The 19,247-nt window shown below is 36.4% G+C and overlaps 1 protein-coding gene across 4 annotated transcripts; it reads right to left on the bottom strand.

Moving 5' to 3' along the window:
- Positions 1-1,079: 1,079 nt before the first annotated feature.
- On the bottom strand, positions 1,080-14,207 carry GNPNAT1 (glucosamine-phosphate N-acetyltransferase 1). Of its 4 annotated transcripts, XM_034992834.1 has the most exons (7): positions 14,051-14,205; positions 12,512-12,684; positions 8,354-8,521; positions 6,849-6,911; positions 5,254-5,381; positions 4,033-4,094; positions 1,080-2,296 (listed from the first exon to the last, which is right to left on the bottom strand). In XM_034992834.1, the coding sequence occupies exons 3-7, from the start codon at positions 8,505-8,507 to the stop codon at positions 2,149-2,151; spliced, it is 555 nt and encodes a 184-aa protein (XP_034848725.1). In that variant the 5' UTR covers positions 8,508-8,521; positions 12,512-12,684; positions 14,051-14,205; the 3' UTR covers positions 1,080-2,148. The 4 variants fall into 4 exon arrangements, with proteins under 4 accessions (XP_034848725.1, XP_034848727.1, XP_034848723.1 ...); XM_034992836.1 differs by lacking the exon at positions 12,512-12,684 and having other exon boundaries at positions 8,396-8,521; positions 13,996-14,207; XM_034992832.1 differs by lacking the exon at positions 12,512-12,684 and having other exon boundaries at positions 13,996-14,205.
- Positions 14,208-19,247: the final 5,040 nt, after the last annotated feature.

The following is a 19,247-nucleotide window of genomic DNA, read 5'->3' as shown; positions in this document are numbered from 1 at the left end:
GAGGGAATTCGTGTCTGAAGGAAAGGGTATATAGGTCATCCACAGAACAGCTTCTAGCCCATTAAAAAAAAAAACTTCTTGCTTTGACAGTACCATCTTCCCTGTCAGCCTACCTACATACTATTTTTCATCAAATCCAAGATGCTATCACCACACTGTTATTTTACATACCACTAAAAGGGAAAATATTGTTGAATAAATTGTGGCAAGCCACTGATCATAAAATGCATCCTGATTCCTAAAATGTTACTGAAAAATAAGTGCATCTTAGAGTCAGGGAAATACAAATAAACAAAATATGTGAGGCATGATAAAAATCATAGCTGTCACTTCATTCTACCTTTTCAAAAACAAATGCTTTAAAATGTGAATATATAGTTTATATATTATGAAATGTTTTATGCAGCTTTTTTTGTACTCAAGTTTACTCATTATGGCTTAGAAAATTTTAAACATACTCTGGCTAACTAAAGCTAAATATAGATCACCATTTTGCTCAACGACACAATTTTTATTACTGTACTTTATAACTCTATTTCCTGTAGGAAGGATTTAAGAGAAGACCTTAAGGACACTAAAGAGATTTATTTAAATACTAACCTTGTAGACAGTTTTACTTCAAATTGTTCAGAAATGAGAAAGATAAAGCATTTAATTTTGCCTTCTGTTACGCTTTTTTAACATGGGTTTTAATTACTAGAATGTACCTAATAAAGCTACTGTCATGCTACAGTTGTAGGACTCCTGAAATGGCAAAACTGGCTGAAAAGGCAAAAAGCAGGTTTGTTGCTTTCACTAGAGACAGATCACTTCATATGCATAGGTTGTTAGCAGGTAAGTAGTGAACCCTCTACTGGTGAAGGCTTTTTGTTGTTTTAGAAAGCCAACTGTAGCTTACTGCAAGGAGAAATCCTAAATCCAGTTGAGGTAGGTGTGAATCAGGGATAAAAAGTGGTTGGTCTTTATCTTCCCAGTTAATTTTACAAAGCGTACACAAAACTGAAATCTTATGAACCAGGATGTGACCTAAGAGTTCAATTGAGAACTCAAGAAAAACAAAGACATTAGAATTCTAACAAAAGACTTCATCGTATGAACAGGTTTAATGTAACATGGAATGCAAAAGATCAGAACAATTAATAAAATATTGAATCCTTCAACTTGAAAAAATAATTAAAATAAATAAAATCAAAACAAGATAGTGACCAGAATAATAGTACCATGACAATCACAGTAAATAGAAAAGCTTCCATCAGCATTTTAAGGATGTAACAAATGCAGTATGATACATATTTAAATATTCCACTCAGTTTTGTCATTTATTTTTCATAAAAATGTTACTCAAAAGAAAGGCTTTAGACATCGATGATGAGAAATCAGGTTAGAAATACGTAATGTACCAAGATTTGTTAATTCACTGTTAAAAAGTACCTTATATTTGCTCTTAGGTATTTTAAACAAATGAGTAATTATATTTCACATAAGACAGGTGGTACCTTATCTGCGTAAGAATTATATAAACTTTTAGATGTGCACTTAGATTGCTTTACTTTGAATCTCGTTACATTTTATAATTTTCATTTCTACTTTAAAAGGCTGACCAGGTTGTTTACCGATATAGAATTAGGATCAACAGATGTTGGACTGGACTACATTTAGTTACATCTTATCCAATTTCACATGATATGTGGAAAAATGATAACACTCCTAAGTGGTTTTTGGTGTTTCTTTGAAACAAAATATTCATTTTATGAATGTGATAACAGCCTTATTCATGGTATGCTTTTTTTTTTTTAACAAGCAGTACAGATAGCAGACACAGAACTCCTTACTACCTATACTCTAACTACAAAGAAATGAAGCAAACTTTAGAAAAATACAATGCAAGAAAAGATTCAAGTTAAAAATATATTCCTTTGGTTAAAAATCATCTCCTTTATAATACTCATTTGTAATCTAAACTCACGGCATGTCCCACGAGCCCAAAGTAATCTTCTAAATGTCATTATATTTATTGTATTACAATGTTTTCTTTCAATCCAGTACTTATGGAGGTCACTGGGTTGCAGCAACAAAGTATTTTAACTCTAGGAAGAGTATCGCCTTGTTGCATTAGCTCTTTTGACAAATGTCTTTCTTAAAATATTTTTACTTTAGAAACCTCCGACACATGTAGTTTTCTTCAGATACTGTATATCCGAACTTTTTATAGAAACCAACATTTTGTGGTAGACATTCAAGGGTAATCTTATAACAGTTCAGTTTCTTGCTTAGCAAAGTAAGGGTTGATAATAACCTGAAATTCAAAGGCGGGGGGGAGCATAGAGCATTTGTTAATAAAAATGCATTTGAGTAACTTAGTATGAATGAATAAAAATTACATAAATAACATCAAATTTATATTAGAAACAGGTTTAGAACATGACCTTTCTCACTGTATTCATTTAAATATTCAAATTTTGAGTGGAAAAGCATTTAATTCACCCAAAGCATTTTACTGTTTCAAATATACTTTATCTAGTAATCACTAGTGCATTAATAAATAGGACAATACTAAATTCACCCTAAACCCTCTTTAAAAATAGGTTTAATATTAATTTTAACACTAGAGATTGTCAATCTTTTAAAAAACATGGCCAAAATTTTAAATTTTTTTCCTAAATCTATTCAGACCACTTAGGAACAGTCAGCATTCCCACATGAAATGAGTAAATAATGGCTTTGTTCTTTATCATTTTAAAGCTAATATTTGTGAAAGCATATATCAGATTAACTCTGGATTGCTCTAATTAATATGAAATAGAAACAAAGCAAAAAAGGATACATTTTTCAAATCCTTAAAGAATCCAAACCCAGTATAAGAATGTGATTCTAGGGCGCCTGGGTGGCTCAGTTGTTTAAGCGACTGCCTTCGGCTCAGGTCATGATCCTGGAGTCCCAGGATCGAGTCCCGCATCGGGTTCCCTGCTCGGCAGGGAGTCTGCTTCTCCCTCTGACCCTCCCCCCTCATGTGCTCGCTCTCTCTCATTCTCTCTCTCAAATAAGTAAATAAAATAAATAAAATCTTTAAAAAAAAAATGTGATTCTAGGGGCACTTGGGTGGCTCAGTGTGGTAAGCATCTGCCTTCAGCACAGGTCATGATCTCAGGGTCCTAGGATGGAGTCCCCCTTTGGGTTCCCTGCTCAGCGGGGAGTCTCCTCCTCTCTCTGCCCCTCCCCCTGCTGGCTCTCTCTCAAAATCTTTAAAAAAAAAAAAAGTGATTCTGCCTTAGGGAGACAAAAAAACAGAAAAGATCTACAAAAATTTGCCCAGGGGGGTTTCTCATGTTTGCATAGACTGAAAAGTTGTATCATTTTGAAGACAGAACATCTTGGCTGAAGTTATTAAATTATAAAAGATATGACAAAATTAAGTGGACTAGAATACTAGAAGCTGGTCTGTTTTGTTCACTGATGTATCCCAAATACCTTATTATCTTGCATAATATAAGAATAATATCTTGCACAGAGCAGGTACTTAATATTTGAGTGAATTCCTTAAAACTCAGAAGAGATGGTATTAAGCTAGTTCTAGCTTATAAAATAGGCAATAAACCTATGAAGCTTGAATTTATTTTAAAAGATTTAGATAAATGCATAGAGGATTATACAGGAAAACCTATTTTAGTATATGTTTCAAAAACTTAAAAGACAGAACATTTCCTTTGTTTTTAAATATGACTGGGAGATGGGTTGATCACTTAGCCAAAGTTTGTTTCCTACTAGTAGGAGAATACTGTTACTAAAAGTGAAAGTTAATAAAAATGTTACAGTCTATAAAACAGTATACTTCCAATTTCTAAACCTTTATATGATAAAACATATAAATACTTTGTTTCTTCATTAAATTTAGTTTAAGCTACAGAGTCAGCCTAATTAGTGACACCCAAAAAGAACTTCAAACAGGAAAACATCTTTTAACAAATAGCAAGAAACTATTACGAGAAACAGGGAAAGTATCTAACCAGGGATACTTTGTTTCTGCCTACTTACAGTTTGCCAAGCTGCTTCCCTCTGCATTCATCACTAACAACAACATCTTCTACTCTTCCTCTCTGAAAATATTTACAATGTTTAAAGGACTAGGCATGTAGTTTTGTTTTTAGCTAAATCAACAAGTGACATAATTCATAGATAAATGTTTTGTAAACGAACTTCAAAAACCAAAATGCAAGCCTTTTTTATTATGGAGGAAATAATATAATGAATCAATTTATGACCTAATCCTGTTTTGTCTATATCCTAAATCTTCGCACCCCACTGTTTTAAAGCAGATTTCAGAATCCACATCACCAAAATGTAATCTTGGCATGTTCATACTACACCATCTTACTCCTTGCTTAATAGCAATTTCAAACATCCAAATACAATTTATTAATTTCTAGTAAACACCACCAAAATTCATACTTCACAGAATACATTCCAAGTGTTCCTATCTTATTTTCACTGATTACCTATGTTCTCATGTGAGTCACAAGTAGTGAACGAGCATTAGAAATGTCACAATTAGAGAATACAGTTGACCCTCGAACAACATGGGTTTGAACTGCACAGGTCCACTTTATGCAGATTTTTTTGATAAATACCATACTGTAAGTGTATTTTCCTTGTTTTTTAACATTTTCTCTAGCTTTATTATAAAAATACCATATACAATATATATAACATACAAAATATGTGTTAACTGTTTATGTTGTTGGTAACACTTCCAGTAAACAGTAGGCTATTAGTAGTTTCTGGGAAGTCAAGTTACATGCAGATTTTTGACTTCAGGAAGTGGGGGTGGGTCTGTCCTTAACTCCCATGTTGTTCAAGGACAATTATATTCTAAACCCTTTAACTCCTTGGAAACTGATGAGAATTTGTGTTAATCTATATACAAAGTATTGTGTAAAAAATAGCATCAGGTATTCTAATCATTACTGCCAAATTTTATGATGCTGACTTGGTTTCTCTAGGACTATACCAAATCTGACACCTTACAGAAAAATTTTTAGCAAACAATTCAGATTATTAATACATTTTCTTCCTCCTAATTTCCAGAACACAATGGGAAAATGTTACTAAGTGATTTCTGAGAGCTTTATTCAGGGCAGTACAGCTCTCATTTTACAATGAAATGCAGTGAGAAAATAGATTTGTCTAATGGAAACTCAAAGTCAGTTTTGCTAGAAAACACCTGTTTTATTCATAAGCATTAATGTGAACACATACCTTAGCACAGGAATGGATGAATTTATGTTCTATTATCAGAGTTGCCGTGGCAACAATTTGTCCTAAAGTCACATCTTCCACAACTGTAACATAATAGTCTCCAGATTTCTTCATGTGCTCAAAAGATTCTGTGTATTAATTGGAAGAGTATTATGTGGTAGACATTAAACTTTAGTAGGTGCCATAAAAATACTAGGATTAGCTTATTTCATATTGAATATTTAAAGTTCTTTCATCATGGTGATTTAAGAAAATATTAATATCATTAAATATAAAATATTAATATTAATGACCAAGTGATTAAAACATCACCAATCATTATCAATGGAAATATGGTCTGTACATTTTAAAAGTCTGCTAGCAAAGTACAACTATTAACAGCTATTACAGGTGAACAGCACTTATAATACAGCACTTATAATACAAATAAATTGTAGATGTTGCCACTTCTGTGACTAATGAATTTTAATATCTTCATTACTTAAAGTCAAATTAACATTTACACTTGATATTTGAATAGAACAAAACTGCAAATTTTATAAGAATGTTTACATGGCTCCATTCTGTAATTTTTAGTCTTCGGGCTTCAAAATATTTTGACAAAGTAGTTTTCAGTTTTCCCTTTGTGACCTGAAGTGTTTAATGACTCCATGACTTGCTTTTTAAGAAACAGAGTCCTCAGTTTTGCTTGTTTTGAAAGCACCTTGTGAAGTAGGTGAAAAATGTCCCCATTTCTAAGTAATCATCCCAAAGTCACATACATAGAATAGGAGCAAAGATGGAATACTTTCCTCTCAAATTGATTTTTAGTACTTAAATTGCCAAAATAATGGGCTTCTCATCTAATCTGATATGCATGCAAAGAGGAATTCAGGAATAAAAACTGAGCCTAATATTCTCACATAGTTTATTTCCATAGTCTTCTTCTAGATAGGGTTCTGGAGGGGAAAGAAGAAATAAATTCAATAAAGGAAAACAATGAGAATCAGAAAATGGTGATCTTCATCTTGGGGGAGGGTCAGATAGAGTACAAAACAAAATTACCTAGTGAAGGAAATGAAATTATAGAAAACAGGAGGATAGTGTTAGAGCACTGGATGGAATCAGGAAGGTTCTAGTCTTTTCCTTACCAATAACTACTTGTGATCTTAAGTCATTTGACCTTTCTGGATTTCCATTCTCTCATATATATAAAAAAGGGGGGCTGAACTATAAATTCGAAGATACCAGTTGATCTTAAAATTCAATATAAACAAATTAAATTTAGAACATAATTTCTTACCCTTTTTTATTTGGTGATGAAATTTCCATGAATAACCTAACCACATGAAAAATACTACAATATAAAACAATCTAGAGCTGCCACCTAGCTACAGTAATTATCTAAAAGTCAGGTATTTTGTAAAACATGTTAATTACTACACTTGGATTCTAGAACAGGTTAGCCACATTAAACATTTAAATAATAGCTAATTGTTGTATGAATAATTTCTAACTATTTGAACAAAAAACACAGTAGACACTGAACATAGCTCCAAATGAAAAATCTTGTTTCCCTTTATTTTTCATTCAGGAAAAGAGGCTGTAGTACTTACTCATAAATTGTTCAGGGTTGACAACTCCAGTCTCTGTCAGTTGACCTAGTACCTTAAAAAAACCTAGTTTTGAAAAACAGATTTCAAATCATGAGAAGACCAAATAAAAGATCAATCAAAAAAGCAATGTGTGAAGCTGGTGGGGTTATGGACACTTGTGTTTTCAAAACTTTATGTAATCATTTTAAAATTAATTTTATTATTTAAAAAGATTAAACTGAAACCTGTTCTTTCTATAATCACTACATAAAACAATAGGTTCTACCAAGGTTTTTGCCTACATGAGATTTTTGGAATAGTGCAGACCCTTAATGATTCAAGATTTATAAAACCAGCAGGTATGTAATTTGCATTCAATTTGATGCAGGGAATGCCAAATTTTCCCAAATACATGCTTTGGTGCAAGATTATTATTATGGCCAAATATGGTAATATTTTTAAAATAAAATATATACAATATTGTTGAGACTAATTTTTAAAGATTCCTGATTAATTTCATAAATGTTAATGTGAACATTTTAGAACTTTGAGAATCTTAATTTCTACATGCTGAATAATTAGTTTGGCCAAAATTAGTTTCTTTAGATTTCCTACCAAAAAGAAAATGAAAAAGTTGCTTTTTTTATTACAAAAATGAAAAAGTTGATTTTGTATTAAATTTAAAGAAATCATTTGGAGAATTTAGACATTAAAAAAAGAAATATATGTAAACAAAACCTTTGCAACTTATCCAAGGCATATTATCTCTACCCTCATTCCCCATCCAGCTTCTTAGAGAAGATTTTTCCTTATGTGCCATTATAAATGATAATTTTACCTTTATGAAAAGTCTTTTTGGATTCTTAATTAGGAAGGAGTACTGTTGTACTTTAAGTCATTTGAAATATTTCACAGTAATACCTGGTCTTAGCCATGATATATATATATTAGAATTGTCTCAGTCACTTTAAAAATTAAGTACAAAAGGGGCACCTGGCTAGCTCAGTTAGTGAAGCATGCAACTTGATCTCGGGGTCATGAGTTCGAGCTCCACGTTGGGTGTAGAGCTTACTTCAAAATAAATAGAATCTTTAAAAAAAATTAAGTACAAAAAATAATTCAAAAGTCAAACATTATTTTTTAAAATTATCAGCACCATTATGTTTCTGGAGAAAATAGAATGCCAATTACAGTTGACCCTTGAATAACACAGGATTGAACTATATGGGTCCACTTTTTTTTTCAATAAACACAGTATTGTTAATAAATGTTCTCTTCCTTATGATTTTAGTAACATTCTCTTTTCTCTAGCTTACTTTAAGAATACAGTACATAACACATATAACGTGTTAATCAACTATTTCTGTTATTGGCAAGGCTTCCAGTCAACAGTAAGCTGTTAAGTGTTTGGCAAATCAAAGTTTATACACAGATTTTCAAATGCACAGGGGTCAGTGCCCCTAACCCCCATGTTATCAAGGACCAACTGTGTAATTCTAACCAGGATTTGTAAACTGAGTCCCTACCTCTATTTAAGTCAGCAGTACAAAGGGGCCTCAAAACCAAACCTTCTCCAGGATGTGTTGGGGAAATGGCTGGAGAAAAGGTAGCTGTATTCTGGCTCCAGTCCACTTCTTTGAGTAGACTTGGGTCAAACATAGGAGTTTCATCAGGTTTCATCTTTGCAGTAAGATCTAAAATACAATTTTAAATGGTAAGGCATTTTAATATGGAATTAGGATCAGTGAGAAATTCTATTACTTAATAAAAATGAACACATATGCAAGATAACTCATTCTATCCTGAATCTCACATAAATGCCACAACCACAGATAAATAGAAAACTCACGGTGAACATCAGATAGTAAAGAAGTGACTGACTTTATAAGTTTTAAACTAAAAACCATATTTTCTAGCAAGTATTTTAAAACATTTTTCTTGGGGCACCTGGGTGGCTCAGTGGTTGAGCGACCAACTCTTGGTTTCTGCTTGGGTCATGATCTCAAGGGTCATGAGATCGAGCTAGCATTGGGCTCTGTGCCGGGCGGAATTTGCTGGAGATTCTCTCTCTCTGACCCTCCCCACGCTGACGTGCGTGCTCTAAAATAAATAAATGAATAAAATCTTAAAACATTTTTCCTATGGGTTGGTGCTAGCATAGCACTGTGAATAGCTGACTTAACATGAGCTTTTACTTTTTTTTTCGTTACTGGATTTTATTACTGGGCTCCACAATTATTTGTTGGTCTTACCACTAAGACTTACTGGGTATGTTACTTGTTTATATGAACCATGAACAGAAGATAATTGATGAACTGGCTTAGATTACTTACTCTCCACGTTCATTCTAATATCTGGTCTTAGCTATGACAGATTCGTATTAAAGGTATCTGTTGGATTTTATTTTCACACCAGATTTTCTAAAAATCTATAATGTAAGTTTCTCAGCTGCATTTAGGCAGCTTAAGAATAGCCAGTGTTTTTCATGCTATTATAAAAGGGTCATTTTATGGTATTGTCCTCTTTTTTGAACACTCAGAAATGGGCAGATTACTAGGTGTAGTCTAATAAAACAGACTAAATAGCAAATATAAGGATAGAATAAAGCATAAAAATGGGAGCAGCGGCATGTCTGTGGAACAGAGTTGCTAGAACAGAGTCTTCCTAACAACTGTTATGAGACTGTAAAACAACCCCCCCTAACTTCCATTTCTATCTCTTTACCCAGTTAAGGAAACTATTCTATTTGATACTTGATTCTAGCGCTTCTTTGAAACAAAGAATTTAAAGATATATAGCCATAACATTACCACAAAACAAGGAAACAAATAGGAAAAATTAAAGTCCATTTAATGACAACGGTTTTCCCTATAATCCCACCCCCATTATGTTCCCTATTTCCTAAGTCACAATATGCTTAAGGGCAATCCTTAACTTTTCCTTAAAGGTCCGTTCAACTCCTGACACAACCCTATAGGTAATGCTGCACTGTAGTAGAGGCTTTGGGAAGGTAGCATGATGTAGTAACAGAAGTTAAAATTTGTTCAGCACTTTTGATGGATCAGGCATTGTTCAAAGAACCTTACACAATACTAATTCATTTACTTCAACAATCTCACAGGATAGGGATGATTATTAGCTCCATTTTAACAGATGAGGAAATGCAGGCAACACATGGTAAGTAACCTGCCCAAGATCACAAAATTAGTGGAGCCAGTAAACCTAAGACAGAAAAAAGCATGAGCTCTGGAGTCAAAGCTGGTGTTCAAATGTCAAATGTGATTATGGCTAATGTCAACTCTGACAATCTGTTTCCTCATTTGTAAAATGGAGATGAAATTATTAGAAGGATGAAATGAATTATTATATACAGCACTTAACAGTGCCTGGCACACTGCAAGTGCTCAATGGGATATATTCTAGTTAGCAACTAATTAAAAATTCATGTTTATAAATTGTTTTTAATATTTTTCATCATTAATTCATGAGTCAGGCACTGTGCTGGGTACAGGGGCTGCAAAAAGGATGACAGGTTATATGTTTATGTTAAACTGAAACTTTCTTGGATAGGAAAGAAAGAATAAAAAATAATCATAGTTTATTATGTAGAATATCAAAGGGCTTTTTTTTTCCCCCTCAAAAATGACTCAAATATCTTATGCCATAAACACTATCCCTGGTTCTAAGACTAATAAGGAAATAAATTGTGATGATTAACAATCATATCAAATTTAACAAGCTTACAGTCCACTTGAAACAGATTTTTTTATAGGTTAACTTTAATGCATGCATTTTACTGTTTGTCCCTGATAATTGGATCCCTGAGGCTTTTGGGTTTACGCTCATCTCAAAGATGAGATGAGTAACATCATTGTAACAACACTGTTTTTTGGGTATGCAAATAAACAGGCTAAATATTTATTTTTTTTTACCTTTTTTTTTTAAAGATTTATTTATTTTTATTTGAGAGAGAGAGAATGAGAGAGAGCGAGTACATGAGAAGGGGGAGGGTCAGAGGGAGAAGCACACTCCCTGCCAAGCAGGGAGCCCGATGCGGGACTCGATCCAGGGACTCCAGGATCATGACCTGAGCCGAAGGCAGTCGCTTAACCAACTGAGCCACCCAGGCGCCCCCAGGCTAAATATTTATTAACAAAGTAAAACGTATATATTAAATACAGAAGCCAGAGAGTTAAAAATTTCGTTCCTCAGGGCAACACACTATTTAAACAGGTTTGATTATCATTTTATTTAACATACAGTTGTAACCATGAAATTTAAAGAAAGCTCAAAAGGGAATTTAGATGAACATTAGAACAATTTAAAGTTAACTAGATTACTTTTTCCTATGAAGATGCCCAAGTTTACAATAGAATATAGCCTAGAGAACACAAAATACAGTTAATAATTTCCAAGAGAGAAAGGGGAGAGGAGGTACACAAGAGAATTAGGATTATGAAGCCTTTAACTAATGAATTTAAACAATAAATACTACTATTTTTCCTATGCTTTTCTTTAATCAGATGGTCCTATTCCATGAATGATCAAAAAAATAATATTGGCTAAAATTTATGGAGTGCTTTGTATTTGTTAACTCATAAAAATACAATGAAAGGTCTATCATTATTATCCCCATTTTACAGACCAGGAAGCAGGCACAGTAATTTGCTCAAGATAACAGAGCCAATAAGGAACAGAGTTAGGATTCAAAACCAGGCAACAGAGCCAGCTTCAAGGGCACTGGACCTGTGCAGTGCCCAAGGCCCCCCACTTGGTTCTACTTTCTGCTGCCACTGTTTTGAGATTCTTAATTTTTCAACAAAGAGCCCTCCATTTGTGTTTTGCACGGGTTACCACAGATTATGCAGCCATTCCTGCATGACTACAGATTCTATACTCTTAGTACTGAAGATGCACTAGTGAAGATGAATTCCCTACTTAATTATACAAGTTAAAAATTTAGTCAAAAGCAACACTTATAAACTGTATTTGGAAAATAAGAGTATCAGATATGTCAAAATACAAAAAACAAAGCATTCTGAATAGAAATAAGAATCCATTAACCAGGCAATTAGATTAAAATGTTTTTATGACCTATTTTACAAAACAAAGCCATACCTAAAGTTACTTTCCTTTATCTTACTCCATCCCCATTAAGTAAAATTCTGCTGGTGCCCAATATGCTGAGAAAGTTAAAATAGGATGTGATTTGATACCAAATTTCAAAAGATTTTAGAAAGGAATGAAATAAATTTGGTTTACAAAAGAAATAATATTTTAGCATCTTAAGGTGCCCACGGTATTGCAAACCCAGGAAATTTCAGTAAATAGAATTGCAGTTGTTTGAGGCTAAGTATCATTATCACTGGGGTGACTGATTTTAAAAAGTAAACCCTAGGGTCACCTGGCTCAGGTCGTGATCCCAGGGTCCTAGGATCAAGCCCTGCAAGGAGCCCTGCACAGTTGGAGTCTGCTTCTCCCTCTTCAGTTCCCCCTGCTTCTGCTCTGTCAAATAAATAAATAAAATCTTTAAAAAAACAAAAAATAAACCCTATCCCTCCCTAAATATTTCTCCAAAACTTTTCCAATTTAACTGCCAAGTTAGCACGCATTTACAAGGCCCATACATGCCTTACAGCCCAATGAGTGCCTAGTGAATGAATAACAAATGGTGTAAGACTTACTTGAAGGTCACATTTCAGAAAATCCAAAAGAAGAAAGATTGCCAAATCGTCACAAGTGATATCACAAAAACCATACACCAAACTCATTTTTACTAGGATCATCAGGTTTTCATTCAGTTGACTATTCTTTGGACACAATTTCAACTATTTGGTTTCCCAGCTTCCACAGCACACTAAAATACAAATAGGGAGGAGGTGCTGCAGAAGCAAGCAACTGAGAGCAACAAGTAATAATAGACACTGGGAATGAAAATTTTAAAAAGCATAATCCAAGGCCAAGACTAAAGTGCTTAACATACGTTCAGAGCCACCGGGCCATCACTACATTACTTCAGTACATGATGAACGGGGGAAAGTTTGCTGTTTGAGACTTTAGGGTTTGTCTACATAGATTTCATGACAATTTGAATAATAATTTGACAAAGTTTTTAATCTAAAGAACACTTTATTCGAGGATTTAACAGGCCTGGCCATATTTATTAAACTAGGCAATTATACTTGAGAATTTTAAAAAGTATTTTCTGATCGTTTATTTGATCCCTATAATCTGGCGTTATTCCCAGACTACCGATTAGGAAACGTGCATATGGAGCTCCAAGGTAACACAGCAAATGAGTGAATTGGGACTAGGATCCTATCTTGCTTTCCCATCTTGAGCTCTAAAATACCATACTCAATAGACACCAATCTTTACATCATCACACCAGACAGGTAGCTCTAATTCTAAAAAATGTCAGCGAATTCTGCCTATATAGAACCGATCTAAATGATTTCTTGAGATCCATTCTAAGATTTGTTCAGGAGTGTATAACCTAACAAAACTAATTCCATAATCGCCCATTTCAATTTTGTACGAAATTTTAAGAGTTCGGCTTACATAAACATCAGCTCCTCTTATAAGGGAAATCATAGTGTCTAGGGGTACAAGCCCCGGGAAAAGAGACAAAGGATGTCCCTCCTTCCTGCAGTGAAAGCCCCAATTAGTCAGTGCAGGATGTGATCTTCGGAGCAGGAGCATGTCCTCATGCGGCTCCCGACCGCCGCGGGGTGCACCTCGGAAAGGAACGGGTAAAAGAGGGGTCGGGGCATTTGTGCCTGTTCAAAACCAGTGGCAGCAGAGACTGAGCAACTGTCTCGATCCTCCACGCTAAAGCCTGCTGAGCGAAGAGTTAGTTTCGACCCCGGTCCCTGCTCCCGCAGCCCTGTGCGGCTGGACCACTGGCCCCATCCCTAACCTCTCTCTGCTCCAGGCGCGTGTCCGCTCAACTTGCTCGGAACCGCGCTCTACAACCACACGTGCACCGACCTGGCCAAGCTAAATGCGCGGCTCCCGGAACAGACCCCTCCCACCCGGGCCTAGCTCGCCTCGCCCGGGGGCAGCAGTCACAGTCACACCTGTTTGATAAATGTGCAGGCAGGCCCGCGACGGCCCCCAGGACACCCGGCGCGCCCCGCTCTCGTCCCCGGCCCCCAGCCTCCCTCACCCGTGGAGGCCTCGCGGTCGGCGCTCCTCTCCAGGCCCGTCGGACTCTCACCCACCCCGGTACACAGCACCAGATCCGGATCCGGCTTCAGCGCCAGCCCCACCTCCTCCGCTACCTCCCGAGCCACGGCTGCCGTCGCGGCCGCCGCTACGCGAGCCGCGACCACGACGTGGCAGCGCCAACGCCTCCGCCCCACCCCGGGCCGCTTACGCAGGGCCGCGCGCAGGCGGGCGGAGGCGCTCCGGGGGCGGAGGGCGAGGGGCGGGCCGGGGCGGGGCCTGCGGCGGGCTCTCGCACGTGGGGCGCGGCGAGGACCGCCCCCGCGGGGACTCCGCCTCCCGGCGGCGCGGGGCGGCACCTCGGCTGGCTACCTGCGGCGTTCCCCGCGGCCTCCGGCTCTCCGCTTCTCTGGAAATAGCTCCGCTCAGGAGTCAGCGAAGCAGTGTAAGTGCTGATAGTGTGGGCCTCTTTCATTTTCGGAAGCCGGACGTTCGGCCTCTTACCCTCTTCGGTTGCCCCTTGTGGCCCTCTGTTAATAGTCCATTTAATTAGGACTTCGGCGACTCACTGGCAGCTGGAAGCTCCTCATCCTCAGTTTTCTGAGTCACCTCCATGAAGCGGGGCCACTACACTCCTTTCACATCCTTTTTGGATGAACCATAGGGTTCAGGCACTGGTTCTCAGCTGTGGCGGGTTTGCCTCCCAGGGGACAGCTGGCAATGTCTGGAGCTTTTACAGCCTCATGTCTGTGGGAGAGGTGTCACTGGCGTCTCTCCAGATTGACAGAGGGTAGAGGTGGGGCGAGACCAGGTACGCTGTTAAACATCTTGAAATACACAGGACAGGGCCCCACAACAACGTTTCAACCTGGTCTGAAATCTCACTGCTGAGGTGGAGAAACCCTGGGTTAGGACAAGAAAAAATGACTTTTCTCTGAGCTCCCATTTCCAAAAGACATGTCCTCATTTTACAGATTAGGAAACCGAGGTTCAGGGACGTTAAGTAATTTACCAAAGTCACAGAGCTCGTAGCTCCCATTCCTTGCCTTATGCCATAAATTTCAACTTACTGAAATTGCGAAGTATTTTATTCTTAATATTGTTCAGTGAACACCGTATATAGTCTGCCAGGAATTAAATTTTCTGCTTATTTGTGAGATTTAAATTCCAGTTAACACTTTTACTGGTTCATGCATTCTCACACCTTCAAACAAAAGTGGGGCTGATGGCATCCACATTTCTGTGTCCGTCCTTTTACCCTTTTGCGTAGGAAGGTTTGTATAAGACATAAAAAGAAAGAAACACCACAAATACTAAGAAACATATAGCTTTGTTTCCTTATCACAGTCTGGCCCTATGTTTTCAATGAGTTTCTTCTGAGCAACAGAATCCTGTAAATTTTATAATTTAACAAAAAGTGAAGCAATCAATTATAAAATTTATCATAGAACACAGTTCTAAAAGGTACCCCAAAAGATCTCCTGCATTTCCGACGTATTCCTCCTTTTCCCTTTTGTACCAAAGGAATACAACTTCTCCTTAATAGTCACTCTAGCCAGTGCAGTGCCCTCTTTCTTTGCCTGCTGGTTTACATGCAATGAGGAACCCAAGGTGGCCAGGTGACAATCTCAACGTCTACTTTAATGGAATCATTGATGTGTTTTCTAGTCATTTTTATTTTATTTTGTTTTTTTATTGAGATATAAATCACATATAACGTTGTATTAGTTTTAGAGGTATAACAATGATTTGATATACTTATATATTGCAAAATGATTATTTCAATAAGTTTAGTTAACATCCCTCACCACACGTAGTTACAAATTTGTTTTTTCTTGTGATGAGAACTTTTAACATTTACTCTCTTCGCAACTTTCAAGTATAAAATACAGTATTGTTACCTGTACTCAAGCCGTGCCTACATTACATCCCCAGGACTAATTTAACTTATAACTAGAAATTTGTGCCTTTTGACCCCTTCACGGATTTTGCTCCCTACCCCCCAACTCTGGCAACCACTAATTTGCTGTCTATATCTATGAATTTGTTTGTTGGGTTTTTTTTAGATTCAACATAGAAGTGAGATCATAGAGTATTTGTCTTTCTCTGACTTATTTCACTTACTGTAATGTATTAAAACTCTATCCAAGTTGTAAATGACAGGATTTCCTTTTTAATGGCTGAATAATATTCCTGTGTGTGTGTGTGTGTGTGTGTACACAAACTTCTTTATTCACTCATCTAACAGTGGACACTTAAGTTGTTTCCATGTCTCACCTATTGTTAGTAATGCTGCTATGAACATGTGGGAGTATGTATCTTTTCTGGATAGTGGTTAAATTTTTTTTGGATAAATATGCAGACATGGAATTGCAGACCATATGATAGTTTCTGTTTTAAAATTTTTGAGGAACATGTTTCTGTTTTTGTTTTGGGTTGTTTAGAACAGTTTTTTTTTAAGTTTTAATTTTAATTCCAGTTACTTAACATACAGTGTTATATTAGAGTAAGGTGTACAATATAGTGATTCAGTAATTCTATACATTGCTCAGTGCTCATCATAATAAGTGTACTCTTAATCCCCACCACCTATTTCATCCATCCCCCTACCCACCTCCCTTCTGGTAACCATCACTTTGTTCTCTATAGTTAAGAGTCTGTTTTTTGGTTCGTCTCTCTTTTCTCCCCACTTTGCTTGTTTGTTTTGTTTCTTAAATTCCATATATAAGGGAAATCATATGGTATTGTCTTTCTCTGACTGACTTATTTCGCTTAGCATTATATTCTCTAGCTCCATCCATGTTGTTGCAAATGGCAAGCTTTCATTCTTTTTTATGGCTGAATAATATTCCATTGTATATATACACCACATCTTCTTTATTCATTCATCTATGGATGGACACTTGGGCTGCTTCCATATCTTAGCTATTGCAAACAATGTTGCAATGAACATGTGGGTGTATATATCTTTTTAAATTAGTGTTTTTGTATTCTTTCGGTAAATACCCAGTAGTGTGACTGCTGGATTATAGGGTAGTTGTATTTTTAATTCTTCGAGGAACCTTCATACTGTTTTCCACAGTGGCTGTACCAGTTTGCATTCCTACCAACAGTACAAAAGTGTTCCTTTTTCTCCACATCCTTGCCAACACCTGTTGTTTTGTGTTACTGATTTTAGCCATTCTGACATGTGAGGTGATATCTCTTGTAGTTTTGATTTGTGTTTCCCTGATGGTTAAGCGATGATGAGTATCTTTTCATGTGAGGGTTGGCCATCTGTATGTTTTCTTTGGAAAAATGTCTGTTTATGTCTTCTGCCCATTTTTTAATTAGATTGTTTTTTGGGTGTTGAATTTTATAAGTTTTTTATAAATTTTGGATTCTAGTCCTTTATCAGATATGTCATTTGCAGATATCTTCTCCCATTCAGTAGGTTGCCTTTTAGTTTTTGTTGATTGTTTCCTTCACAGTGCAGAAGCTTTTTATTTTAATGTACTCCCAATGGTTTATTTTTGCTTTTGTTTCCCTTGCCTCAGGGAACCTATCTAGAAAAAGTTCGTACAGCCAGTGTCAAAGATATTACTGCCTGTGTTCTCTTCCAGAATTTTTATGGTTTCAGGTCTCACATTTAGGTCTTTAATCCATTTGGAATTTATTTTTGTGTATGGTGTAAGAAAGTGGTCTAGTTTCTTTCTTTTGCATGTTGCTGTCCAGTTTTCCCAACATCATTTGTTGAAGAGACTCTGTTGTTCTTATTGGATATTCTTTCCTGCTTTGTCAGAGATTAATTGACCCTATAATTGTAAGTTTATTGGGGCACATGTGTGGCTCAGTCGGTTAAGTGATTGCCTTCAGCTCAGGTCATGATCCTGGGGTCCTGGGATTGAGCCCCGCATCAGGATCCCTGCTCAGCAGAGAGCCTGCTTCTCCCTCTCCCTCTGCCCGTTCCCATGCTTGTGCTCGCTCTCTCTTTCTCTCTCTCAAATAAATAAATAAAATCTTAAAAAAAAAAAAAAGAAAAGCACACACATACACACACACAAAACAACTGTGGGTTCATTTCTGGGCTTTCTGTTCTGTTCCATTGATCTATATGTCTGTTTTTCTACCAGTACTATACTGTTTTGATTACTACACCTTTGTAATATAACTTGAAGTCTGGAATTGTGATGCCTCCAGCTTTGTTTTTCTTTTTCAAGATTGTTTTGGCTATTCAGGGTCTTTTGTGGTTCCATACAAACTTTAGGGTTGTTATAGTTCTGTGAAAAATGCTGTTAGTATTTTGATAGAGATTGCATTAAATGTATAGATTGCTTTGGGTACTGTGGACATTATAACAATATTTGTTCTTCAGATCCATAAGCTTGGAATGGCTTTTCATTGCTTTGTGTTGTCTTCCACACTTGATCTTAGCCAAAAGGCCGAGAAGCGATTTTTGTGTTGTCTTCCATTTCTTTCATCAGTGTTTTATAGTTTTCAGAGTACAGGTCTTTCACCTCTTTGGTTAAGTTTATTCTTTTATATCTTATTATTTTTGGTGCAATGATAAATGGGATTATTTTCATAATTTCACTTTCTGCTGGTTCATTATTGCTATATAGGAAAACAACAGATTTCTGTACATTGATTTTGTATCCTGCCACTTTACTGAATTCATTTATTAGTCCTAGCAGTTTTTTGGTGGAGTAGTTTGGGTTTTCTATATATAGCATTATGTCATCTGCAAATAGTGAAAGTTTTACTTCTTCCTCACCAATTTGTATGCCTTTTATTTCTTTTTGTTGTGTTATTGCTGTGGTTAGGATTTCTAGTCCTATATTGAATAAAAGTGGTGAGAGTGGACATCCCTGTCTTGCTCCCAATCTTAGAGGAAAAGCTCTTAGTTCTTCCCCATTGACGATGAAGTCAGCTGTGGGTTTTTCATAAATGGCCTTTATTGGGGCACTTGGGTGGCTGCTCAGTCAGTTAGGCATCTGCCTCCAGCTCAGGTCATGATCCTAGGGTCCTGGGATCAAGCCCCATGTTGGGCTGCCTGCTCAGTGGGAAGCCTGCTTCTTCCAGTCTCTCTGCCTCTCCCCCTGCTTGTGTGTGCATACTCTCTCTCTCTCTGTCAAATAAATAAATAAATAAAATCTTTTTAAAAAATGGCCTTTATTATATTGGAAGTATGTTTTCTCTAAACCTCCTCTGTTGAGGGTTTTTATCATGAATGGTTGTTGTACTTTATCAGAAGCTTTTTCTGCATCTATTGAA

Source organism: Mirounga leonina, unplaced genomic scaffold (genome assembly GCF_011800145.1).
Source record: "Mirounga leonina isolate KUSES-001 unplaced genomic scaffold, KU_Mleo_1.0 Mir_82, whole genome shotgun sequence".
In the NCBI taxonomy this organism is placed as follows: domain Eukaryota; kingdom Metazoa; phylum Chordata; class Mammalia; order Carnivora; family Phocidae; genus Mirounga; species Mirounga leonina.
This window is presented reverse-complemented; position numbering and strand designations above follow the sequence as displayed.

Coding starts and splice junctions, on each gene's coding strand:
- GNPNAT1 (XM_034992832.1), bottom strand. CDS start 8,507: ATGAAACCTGATGAAACTCCTATGTTTGACCCAAGTCTACTCAAAGAA. Junction 4,095..5,253: donor TCATCCATTCCTGTGCTAAG/GTATGTGTTCAC, acceptor AAATATTTTCAG/AGAGGAAGAGTAGAAGATGT. Junction 2,297..4,032: donor GGGAAGCAGCTTGGCAAACT/GTAAGTAGGCAG, acceptor TTTGAATTTCAG/GTTATTATCAACCCTTACTT.